Source organism: Adiantum capillus-veneris, chromosome 12, assembly GCF_014529385.1.
Source record: "Adiantum capillus-veneris isolate H3 chromosome 12, ASM1452938v2, whole genome shotgun sequence".
NCBI lineage: Eukaryota > Viridiplantae > Streptophyta > Polypodiopsida > Polypodiales > Pteridaceae > Adiantum > Adiantum capillus-veneris.
In genome coordinates this window covers 60,594,927-60,607,354 of record NC_140942.1, presented here as the reverse complement: position 1 = coordinate 60,607,354, position 12,428 = coordinate 60,594,927, and the positions used below count along the sequence as shown (strand labels likewise).

Below are 12,428 nucleotides of genomic sequence, written 5' to 3'. Positions count from 1 at the left end.
AGATGAGACTATTAATAGTCAGATGGAAAACCTTATCAGAGCTTAGAAGGATCGTTTTATGTGATAATGAAGCATGGATATAATTGTGACTACCTCACGGATGCATATGTTATGTTTTAAAAAATCATCACCTTAGAGGGGAGGCAATCACAGTTGGGACTTGCTTCCTCTTGGCCGCAGCAATGCGCGGGTCACATACTAGTGTCCTTTTAGTCCTCTTACTCATAAGCTATTTGTGTGTGCACTTAAGTAATGATTGAGTGGTGTCAGCATGCCCTAGCAAGTGCGTGTGAGAGAGACGACACTGCCTTTTGAACCTAAACCCTGGTATTTGTAGTATAACCTAAACCCTGGTATTCTACGAATGCACCCGCACCCCTCTTCGTTTCGGTGCGTGCATCTTTCGTGCACAAACATATGCCCACAACGGTGGAGAGCTGATGCATGTCCCTTTTCGACAGGATCTGATGCTGCTGGGCAGTATTCCGTAGCTTCAGGAGGTCATTTACCTGTGAGTGTCAATATGAGAGAGAGAGAGAGAGAGAGAGAGAGAGAGAGAGAGAGAAGAGAATTTTAACGTCGTAGGAAACTAGAGAGAGAGAGAGAGGCTCATTGTTGCATTTGCTACCCATTCTTCAGCATGCTTGGGCACTTCACAGTTTTATAGCTAGCTCCTTCACTGATAGTACATGGAAGGAATTCCTACCCCAGGGGCAAACGTATTGACAACGTGATGTGTACGCCTATCTATATCAGTGAAGACCAGGAAAATTAAATAACTACTGTTGAATCTATCAGTCTCAAGGTGTGCTAAGTTTAGCTCCTATAAACAGGCAGTTTGCAGAGACACGTCAGCATTGTTTGCAGTGCTACTTAGATTCGCTTCATTCAGGAGTTCGAGGAGCCCCTTATGTCAATGGCAAGGAAAAGGCTAAGTGGTTGGTAACCTTTGTAATGTACAAACGCCTTTTCCAGATTCCTTTTATAATGCAAAGCTTTTTGTATCATAAACCTTTTTGCACCCAAAGATTATAAGGTTAGCTTGATGAGGTAGCATACCAAGGCGAATGATGCAATATGAGAGTCAAAAGAGCTCATTGGTAGTGCTGACATTAGACTAGTATCAATGGATGATGTAGTTAGTTAGGGGAGCTTGATTGAAATCCATAACTTTGATGTAGGCAAGTGTATGCATATGCATGAAGAGCGAGAGAGAGGGGAGGACACCCAAAATGTGGACGGAGCTTCATTGTAGCAACACGTCCTGTTGCAACTCCTTATCCATCTAATGTATTGAGATAACAATGAAAGGTTAGTATATTGGGTTAATGGGTAGTCGGGGCCCTTTAACCCCAATAATCTTCAAAGGCCAATGTATAAGCAAGCTATGGACATATGTACAAGGGTCTAGATCTCTATCTAGCGCCCATAAGCACTCGATCGTGTTCAAACTTTTAAGTTCTTGAAGGATAGATCCGTGGTTAAGAGATGAACATGGTCTTGACAAATTCTATAAACTTGTCCTCAAGCACCTCACGAAAGAAGTGCTTTGTCTTCGCATGAAACATTGTGTTCCATGCTAGTTAGATAGCAGTCAATCACAATGCAAAATTGGAATCTTTGCATTGATGCGCGAATCTTCCACTAGACAAGTAAGCCATATAGCTTGTTTGTTGGCATATGATGCCGCAATATACTTTGCTTCCATGGTATATGTAAGGTGCAGCGTAAGTGAATGCAAGATGAGTGCTCCGAACTGTGCTCAAGGTTCCTTTTACTTACGGAAGGGAGAGCCTTCTGTTCCTTTAGTGAGAGAGTGCAAATGATCACAAACAAAGTGACAAACACTGTGAATGAAGGTACTGAGACTGAGAGATAGAGAGAGAAGAATACGACACTAGAATGTCGTCAAACCCTCCTCCGAAGGCCCCACTCTCTATAGCGAGAGCAGTCTACTATCGATTGCATATATCTCTACAATGCTTTGGCTTGCTGACGATGTCTATCGACGACGAGATGGGCTGAAATCTAAAAATTCTAAGGGCTGAAATTTGCAAATCTTTATCGGCTGAATTCTGACTCTATGTCGGTGATGACGACGATGCAACGATGACGCGTCGAAAACGCAGATGTTGAAATCTGCGTTTTTCGAGTGAATCTGCAAACTACACTGGATCCGATCGTGTGGCAAGGATCTGCTACAGGAAGGTGAGATCTGCGAGGTTTGGGGATTCTATTGCGGTGTCTGACTGCTGAAAACTGAAAACGTTGGTGCTTCTTGGTGTTCCGTTGTTAGGTGCAGCGGAATGAATGTTGTATTTTCTCAAGATGCTCAAGGTTCCTTTTAGTTCTTAGGGAAGAAGAGAGTCTTCCGTCTTGTGGAGAGTGCTATGATCACGAACAAAGTGAGCGGATATTGTGCGTGCAAGGGAATGAGACTGAGAGAAGGAGAGAGAAGAGATACGACACCGAGAGGTTTGTAAAACCCTCCTCCGAAGGCCCCACTCTCGTCGGCGAGAGTGGTCTACTTTGATTTCACAAAGGTGTACAATGCGTATGCAATGGACTTATGCAACTTGGACTATGCCGATGACGACGACGGTGGTGACAACGACGATTTGATGGCTGAAATCTGAGATCTTCTAATCGCTGAATTTCGGGACTGTTTCGGTGGCTGAAAATGACTGTTTTGGCTGCGTTTTTATGGCTGAAAAATGAGGTTTCTTAGGGCTGAAAACTGATGGTCTTTACGGGCTGAATCTGCTACACTTTAGGTGAATATTGCCGGTCTTAATTTGCTGTTGAAATCCAAAAACGCCAGGGGCTGAAATTGGTCCTTTTGTCGTCGGGGTTCTGCAAATGCAAAAACGCTAGGTTGATCTGCTGTGTCGTGATGACGCCGGGGCTGATCTGTTGTGCACAAATCGTCAAGGCCGATCTGATGCAAAAACGCTAGGTCTTCTGTGGAGAAAACGCGAGAGTAGTCGCGGGGGTTGGTCTTGCTGAGAAGTTGCCTGTTGAGCAAGGTGCTCCTGCTGCCTCTTCTGCCAGAAAGTGTGAACTTTGGTTTGCTTATATATTAACTTAGCAAAATTGCCCTACTTACTTTTGTTGGAAAGTCACTTAAAAATAATAAGTGAAAATACCAATAAATAGGAAAATAGGCTAAATGCACTGGAAAATTTCCCTAACTGATGCTAATGGATTCTGATGGGAATTCTGATGATCATGCTGTGTGCAATCGGAGGATATGCATCTATGCTAAGTGATTGGGCATGCACGGTCTACGAATAGACTCACAAAAGTGCCAGATCACTGCTAATCTAACTGACTTGGCTGACGGGAACCCTGCTATGGTGTAGCTTGTCCATGGACACATAGGGTTGGGATGTGTCACGTGACATCCGTCACGGTGAATCTGCAAAATGCTATGTCGATGCAAAAACGCTAGGGTTGAAAAACTGTTCTGCTGCAGAGAATCTGCTAACGCTAGAGCTTATTTGTTGTCTTGCTGTCGCCGGGTTGCTGCAATGCATAAACGTTGGGCTGATCTTTGTCTTGGTGCAAAAACGCTAGGTCTGCTTGGGAGAGTTTCTTGCCGAGAAGTTGCCTGTTGAACCGAAGTTCCCGTTGTCTCTTTTGCCCAAAAGTGCTAGCGCTAGGTTTTCTTATATACTTGGCTATTGAATTTGCACTACCTAGTTCCCAACAAAAGTCACTTAAAAATAATAAGTGAAAATTAGCTAAAATAGAAAAAATAGGTCTATATACTGTAAAAATGCTCCTGATGGGTTCGATGGAAATCTGATGATCATGCTGTGTGCAACCAGAGGATATGCATCTATTCCAAGTGTCTGGACATGCACGGTCTGCGAACACTCACAAAAGTGCCAGAACACTTCCTATTCTGGACTAACTGAACTGGATTGAACCCATGTCATGAAGTAGCTTGTCCACGTACACATAGGGTTAGATGTGCACGTGACATCCTTTCCTTTTCAAAGTGAGGTGCTGACATCGAATTGTATGGCGTTGAGGGAGATCACCAACAGCGTTTGGAATCTTGGAAAGGACTCTTCGTCGGCCGACTCTGATGCGTAGGTCATGCGATACTTGAACTTCACAAAGGTTTTCAACGCTTGCTTCTTTGAGCCGCGTCGAAAGCGACAGTCATCTATGGCTCCTTCAATGCTTCAACTTCGTCTATAGTCATGCGCCTACCTTCTTCAAGAATCTCCGAGGATGAAAATTCTTGAAACCACTTCCAACACAAAAACATGAACATACCCATTCCACGTAAAGTGATTGGAAAAAGACTATTCTTTCGAAAAAACAGTGCATGCAATGTAGATGAACAAAGTGACGAAGTGCCAAACCGTTCATCAAACACATGCAAACAATGGAGTCGAATCTCTACTTTTTGATCTAAATCAATCAAGGTGGCAAAACACAATGGAAATGTCGATGCTTGATGCTCAATCCTTCTTGTGCTCTTTCGGATATTGTGTCATGCCAAGGAAGAGACATTGAATGTGATTTCCTTGGGTGCAAACATTTCATCTTTTCATGAGTAATCTTCATACATCCGTGCTCATTCATGAGTGAATCGTGTTCAGCGTACAGTATGTCATGCCTATGAAAACGGATCACATAAGGACAGTGACTAAAATACAGGAAAGCATCACGAATGAAACACTCTAACAATGCGTACTGACTAATCATTCGAACACAGAATACTTCATGTGGGGGTTATTTGGACCTAGGCTCAAGAGCCAAGACCGGTTTTTCGTGAGGGAATGAAACTTCTTGAGGGGGTTCTTTGGACCTCGACTCGAGAGCCAAGATCGGTTCTTCGTGATTGATCGAATCTGTAACGAGGTTAGCTTCACTAGACAAAGTACCAAGTGTCACAAAGTGATGACGTGGCGGACAACAAAAACCCTAATTTCTGGCTGAAACCCTAAAATTCCTGCAAACCCTAAAATCTGCCAAAAACCCTAATTTGCAAGAAACCCTAATTACAGGCTGAAACCCTAATTTATGTCAGCAAACCCTAATTTTTGTCGGGGGTGCCACGTGTCAGCAACCGTACGGAATTCCGGAATTTGTGGCGGGATTTGCGCTGACAGCTTTTGGGCGATGCTTTTTGCTTTTTCCACGCAAATGGGAAAGAGAGTGAGAGAGAAGAAACCCTTTGCTTTATTTTTAAAAGCTCAAGAGAGCTTGTGAGATAAAGAGTCTTGCTTTTATTTTTAGGCTTTTGATTTTGAAGCTTTTGGGGCTTTGCTTTTGGGCATCCCTTCTAACCTTTAAATAAGTGGTGAGGGCTTCACTTCTTAGAGCATCTGGACGCAGAGTCTGAGAGTGAAACCCTAGCCACTCTCTTGTACTTTGATCTGATTAATATAAAAAGAAATACCGAAAGGGACGCCAGTCTTTGGGGCCAATATCTCTAGGCACGGAACTCCGCCGGGCCAGTGCAAATCTATTGTGATCTGTGAATTGTTTTGAAGTGGTTATTTGGTGTTGTCGCGGCTGATTCTTGACTTGGAGTGTCCAAGTCTATTACAGTGGTATCAGAGCATGGTCGATTTCTCTGCTACGGGAAATCCGATCCCCGATTTTTTTTTCCCTCGGCATCTATGGCTTCAGGCAAGGGTCAGTCGACTCCCTCTGCATTTGGAGATGCAGGCAGGGATACAACGAAGATTCCGGCAAAGAGTATGGCCCACCTTGGCCTACTCAAGCGGAGCGGCGAGAGATGGAGCGTCGTCAATTGATTGGCGATGCAACAAAGATGATGCTCAATTTTGCCAAGGACCCGAAGATAGCAAAATATATGAGTTAGACCTCTTTGGAGGAGGTATAGACGGAGTGGCAGAGAACCACAACACCACTCCCGAAACCCGCTCTCAAGAAACCTTCTGTCTCCAAGAAATATACGGAGAAGGAACCGGAGAACGTGGTTGATGCACGGATAGCTCAACTTTTCGACCTGCAAAAGAACGGCAAAAAGCACGGCAAAAAGCAGAAGAAAGGCACTGACTTCGCGGGATATTTGGGTCGTCGGTCGACATTCGACAAGGCAAAGAAACAGAAGAAGCGCGTCAAGTTTGAAGGCTTACCCAGTTCTTCTTCTTCTTCTGACAGTTCTTCTAGCTCTTCAGACTCGAGCGAAGAAGACAGGAAAAGCAAAAAGCGAAGCAAGAAACAACGCTTCGGAAAGGGCATGAAAAAGGCAAAGAAGTCTAAGTCTTGCCCAGTGAGTGACACTTCTACAGATGACTCGTCGAAGATAAAAGTAAGAAAGTTCGAGAGTTTAAGGAGGGTGGCCAAGCACTCAAGTTTGATACTTTTTCGGGATACTCCGATGCTTCGAAGGCTTTGTCTTTTATACAACAGTTTGACATCGCTTTCGCGGGAGGACGCTATTCAGAGCACTCCAAGATTCGGAGAGCTGCCTATTATTTTAAGGGGAATGCTCGCACTTGGTGGTCCACGCTTCTTTAAAACAAGAGTGCGCCAGTTAAATGGCTGAAATTTAAAAAGATTTTTATTTCTTTATGGTTGACGCAAGAATATGAACGAGATATACGAGCTGCTTGGAATCATCTTCGGATGACCAAGAAAGATACAATCAATGCTTATTGTGAAAGATTCTGGAGCTCTTTTCTACCCGCCTCTTCATTCAAGAAGATCTCGTTTAGAGAACAGATTAAGCGGTTCACCTTGGGTCTACCTACAAAGATCCAAGATCACTGCTTGGAACAGAAGTCAACTTCTATTCAGGAGTTGATGAGTCATGCGAAGCGGGGCTTTGCCATTCACTCCGACAGTCTGACCTACCCCACAGATGAGGCCATGACACAACGAGCCGAACTGACTTTTGGGAATGAAAGTAGAAAGAAAAAGAGCAACCGAGAGAAAAAGGATGCACGACCCAAGCTTACTCATGAGGAGAGAGCTTGCTTCATCAGAGAGGGGGAGTGCTTTGGATGCGGGGAACATGGACATATCTCCGCCAAGTGTCCTAAAAATGCACAGAAAGAACAGAATGATAAAGACGACGACAGGTCTGAGAGTTCGAGAGCAGCTGAGGAACGTGGTAGAAAAGGCAGATAGAAAAGCAGAACTGGTACCACATGGCGTGGGACCTGCACCGAATCTAATGAATGTAAGTACAAACTTTGCCGCTTTTGGGGCAAAGTGAAGGATCAGGAAGCTCTTTTGAAGGATCCAAGGCCAACTTCTTTTCACTTGGGATTGGCGGCTCGATTTGGAAATTACGCCCGATAGACTGACGCCATAGGCGGAGGTAGTTCGATTGGCACTCGGATGGGATATTGCCATTACACCGAGCATTGGCAAACTTCGTTTGCAATGACAGGGGTGTCCAAGGCACGCGAGTGACGTTCTACTCAGGATCCCTTGGTACCACAAGAACTACGCCGTAATTGACTACTGGGCCGAGAAAGCGACTTTGATAAATGAAGGGCTTAGAGATTGTACTTGATGAACTTTAGTTTCTTACTCATTCTTTTGGGAGAGAACTGAACGATGGATAAAGGTTGAATATGTTTTGACTTGATCAAAAGAACGCCAAGATTTTTCTCCACACTCATGCCGATTGCTTTTCAGAGGGCCTGAAGATCAAACCATTGATCTGATACCTGGAAGCACGCCACCGAACCGGCCACCCTACCGTGTAAGCCGAGCACAGAATGAAGGGATTATAAACCAAGTGAAAGACCTCTTGGAAAAGGGTCTTGTCCAGCCTAGTACTTCATCGTATTGCTCTCCAGTGTTGTTGGTCTTGAAGAAAGACGGATCTTGGAGAATGTGCATCGATTATAGCACTCTCAACGAAATCACCATCAAGAACAGATTTCCGATTCCTAGGATCGATGATATACTCGACAGGTTACAGGGATCCTCGTGCTTTAGCAGAATTGACTTGAAGAGTGGATATCATCAGATCAGGATAGCGCCAGGAGATATCTACAAGACACCTTTTCGGACGACTTTTGGGTTATTTGAGTTTTTGGTGATGCCTTTTGGCTTAACCAATGCTCCTGCGACATTTAACCGGATGATGGACAGGATTTTTCGAGAATACAAGCTATTTGTTGGCACTTTCTTTGACGACATCATTGTTTTCTCCAAGAATGAGGCAAAACACAGAGATCATCTGCTTCATGTCTTTCAGGCATTACGAGATCACACATTAGTGATTAATGCAAAGAAAAGTGAATTTTTCCTACCAGAGATACACTTTTTGGGACACATTGTGTCAACAGCATGAGTGCAAATGGACCCGGCCAAGATAGAGACTATCCGTGATTGGCCCGATTTGAGGAATGTCCATGAAGTTAGAAGCTTCTTGGGACTGTGTTCGTACTACAGGCGGCTCATATGAAAGTTTGCAGAGGTTGCTTCCCCTTTGCATACCTTGACACAGAAAGGAGTACCTTTTTCGTGGGGACCCACAGAGGTGACTGCCTCTCGGACATTGAAAGAGAAATTGACTACGAGACCAGTTTTAACTTTGCCAGACTTGCAGAAGTCATTTGAAGTATATTGTGATGCTTGTGGTTGTAGTCTGGGTGCGGTCTTGATGCAAGAAGGCCATGTCATAGCTTACGAGAGCCGTTTGTTCTCTAGGCCGGAGATGACAGCAGAGATCTATGAGAGAGCTTTTGGCGGTTATCCATGCTCTTACTCAGTGGCGGCATTACCTACTCGGAGCGGATTTTACTGTCTTTACAGACCATCAGAGTTTGTGCTACTTCTTGTCACAGAAGAGCTTTCGGAAAAGCAGACGCGGTGGGCGAACATCTTGTCACAGTTTCACCTCCAGATTGTCCACGTGCAGGGACAAAAGAATGAGGTGGCAGATGCTTTGTCTGGAAAGCCGTTGGTTCTGGCTATTTCCGCCATACATCATAGGAGCTTCGAGGATATGGTCGATCAATATGCCACAGATACAGATTTTGCAGATATTTTTCACACGGACACGGGATGGGGAGACAGTAGCTGGATACTCCCTTCGGGAAGACTACTTGATGAAAAAGACTATGTTGTGCGTTACACAACCGTTGAAGGCAAAGGTTATGACTGAATGCCACTGTCCACCTTTTACAGGTCACTGCGGCATTGCTACCACCATGAAGGGGTAGAGAGATACTTATTTTGGCCGAGACTCAAAAAGGATGAGGAAGGGTTTGTGCGCAGTATGCCAGAAGGTCATGTTTGACAGGCATAAGGCACAGGAATTGTTACAGCCTTTATCCATACCCACCCGCCCCTGGGAAAATATTGAAACGGATTTCATTTTTGTCTCCCGAGAACACAGAATGACCACGATGATTTTACGATTACATGGCACGTCTGAGACGATTGTCTCCGACAGAGACCCTAGAGTTATGAGTTTGTTTTGGAAGGCAATTTGGGAGAACATTGGCATGCGGTTGCAGTTCTCGTCATCGTTCCACTTGCAGACTGACGGGCAATCTGAGATTGCCAATTCCGTGGTTTTAGATTTATTGAAGTCTTGTATCTCGGATCAGAAGACTCAATGGAAAAAGAACTTACCTTTGGTGGAATTTGCCTACAATAACAAGATACACTCTTCGACGGGAAGACGCCATTTGAGATTGTTGAAAGTGCTGCGAAGGTTCCATCCTTCTTGAGCACGAAAGATTAGATATTTGAAGCGGATGAATATTCGCGAGATTTGGATACGGCTTTTGCCAAGGTTCGCGAGACTTTGCAGAAGTCTCAAGAACGACAGAAAAAGGCAGCGGATCGCCATCGTCGCGACTTGAAACTGAAGGAGGATGCTAACAAACGCTAAGTTGCGGGTGTTAAATCGTGTTGATCTTGCTCACTAAAAATGCTGTCCAAAAACGCTAATAGGCTGAGTAAAAACGTTGCCCAGTAGGTGCAAAGAAAACACTATATTGCAGGGCTTCACAAGCGTTGGAATGGCTGAGGTTGCCAAGGCTGAAAACACTGAAGGCTGAGGTTTCCAAGGGCTGAAAACGCAGAAGTCCTTTGTTGAAAACTCCAGGCTGAGGTGCTTCTTGTTCTTGCTAAGAAGGGTCTCCAGAGGCCTGCTGCACTGAGTGCCTGATGCTTCTTCTTCTGCCAGAAAGTGCTAACTCTGATTTGCTTATATATTATCTTAGCAAAATTGCCCTACCTAGTTCTCAACAAAAGTCACTTAATAAATAAGTGAAAAATGTCAAAAATAGGGAAAATAGGTTTAATCCATTGGAAATTTCCCTTGATGAATTCTGATGGTAATGCCGGTGATCATGCTGTGTGCAACCGGAGGATATGCATCTAATCTAAGTGACTGGTCATGCACGGTCTGCGAAGAGACTCACAAAAGTGCTAGAACTCTTCCTATTCTAGACTGACTTGACTGAACTGAACCCTGGTCATGCTGTAGCTCGTCCATGGACACATAGGGTTGGATGTATCACGTGACATCCCCTCCTTTCCAAAGTGAGATACTGGTATCGAACTGTATGGCGTCGAGGGAGATCGCCAACAACATCCGGAATCCTTGAAAAGACTCTTCGTCGGCCCACTCTGAGGTGTAGGTCGTGCGATACTTGAACTTCATAAAGGTCTGCAACGCTTGCTTCTTTGGGCCGTGCTGAAAGTGACAGTCTTCTGTGGCTCCTTCAATGCTTCACCTTCGTCTAGAGTCATGCGTCTACCTTCTTCAAGAATCTTCGAGGTTGAAATTCCTGAAACCACTTCCAACAGAATATACCCATTCCATGTAAAGTGAGTGGAAAAAATCTTGTCTTCCTCAAAGACTGTGCATGTAATGTAGATGAACATAGAGACGGAGTGACAAACCGTTCATCAAACACATGCAAACAATGAGATCGAATCTTTTCTTTCTGATCTAAATCAATCAACTGTGGCAAATCATAATGGAAATGCCAATGCTTGGTGCTCATACTTTCTTGTGCTCTTTCTACGACTGTGTCGTGCTAAGGAAGAGACATGGAATGTGACTTCCTTGAATGCAAACATTTCTTCTTTTCGTTAGAAATCTGCATACATCCGTGCTCATCCATGAGTGAAACGTGCTCAACGTACAATATGTCATGCCTAGGAAAAGGGATCACATAAAGACGTTGACTAAAATACAGGAAACGATCACGAATGAAACACTCGTATAATGTGTGTTGACTAATCATGCGAACACTTAATACTTTCTGTGAGGGTTCTTTGGACCTAGGCTCGAGAGCCAAGATCGGCTCTTCGTGGTTGATCGAATCTTCCTGTGGGGGTTCTTTGGACCTCGACTCGAGAGCCAAGATCGATTCCTTGTGATTGATCGAATCTGCAACGAGGTTAGCTTCGCTCGAAAAAGCATCAACTAAACCATCATCCTTGTGAACAATCACGTCTTGATTGTATAAATTATCATGCTTGTGAGTAATCACATCTTGATCATGCAAATCATCATGCTTGTCATTGTCATCCACATCATCATGTGTATCATTATCATTCAATTTATCATGCTTATCATCATGCAAATCCTGTGTATCATGCTTTGGAGAAGACAAGACCGAGAGAGTCTCCTTCTCCTGATTCCGTTCAATCTTCGTCTGCACATTAGAAATGAGAGATGGAGAATGAACAACTTGCTCTCCACGAATGACAAGGGGAGAGTCACTTTTGGCATTGAAAGTGAACGTATTTTCCGCCCGATCAATGAGAGGGTTATGCTCACGAAACCATCGAATGCCCAAAATCATATCACATCCTGAGAGAAGAGAGACTAAAAATTTTCTTCGGAAAGCAGCTTATTGAACTGTAAACAACACATCAAAGCACTCCTTTGTGATGAGAGAGTCCATACCGGGAGCGAAGCCAGAGACCTCGAGAGGAGATTTTTGACTAACCTCTAGGAGGGCTTTCTCAACAAGAGAGGGACTAATCACATCATGCATACTGCTTGGGTTAAACAATATGACAAAACGTTGCCCTATCATATGACCATAACATTTAATGAGAGACTCATCAATGGGAGCGTCATGAGAAACTTGGGGCACACTCATGTTGTCATTTATCGCATTGACAGAGGAAGTGGGTTTTGTGGATTCTTTAGATTCATTCGATTCAAGCTTAGGACATGTTCTTTTTATGTGACCCTTAATGTGACAATGAAAACAACGACCTTCCTTAGAATAAGTGCTTTGCTCTTCCGACGTGATGTATCCTCCTAAAATTCCTTGTGCTACTTTTTCATCTGGAGTGACCTTAGGTTTAGCAATTGTGTTAGCTTTACCCTTAGGTTCATTTTGAGAGTTCTTTTTTGAGAGACTATTGGAAGATTGGTTAGAAGAGTTACCGTTCTTACCGTTCTGAGGGTTCTGAGCAATGTGAGAGGTACTTGTGGA

The 12,428-nt window shown here is 44.1% G+C and overlaps 1 protein-coding gene across 4 annotated transcripts in view; it reads left to right on the top strand.

The window, feature by feature from the left end:
• The first annotated feature begins 264 nt into the window (after positions 1–264).
• LOC147445802 (uncharacterized) overlaps positions 265–12,428 on the top strand; it is a 61,238-nt gene continuing 49,074 nt past the window's right edge. The window contains exons 1-2 of one of the 4 annotated variants that reach the window (XM_086525190.1): positions 374–511; positions 834–938. Coding sequence is in view for 2 of the 4 variants with exons in the window: in XM_086525188.1 (XP_086381314.1) it covers positions 365–511 (147 nt within the window). In the remaining 2 variants the exon portion in view is untranslated. Of the gene's footprint in view, positions 512–833; positions 939–12,428 lie in introns of all 4 variants that reach the window. The other 3 variants (XM_086525188.1, XM_086525189.1, XM_086525191.1) reach the window with 3 other exon arrangements.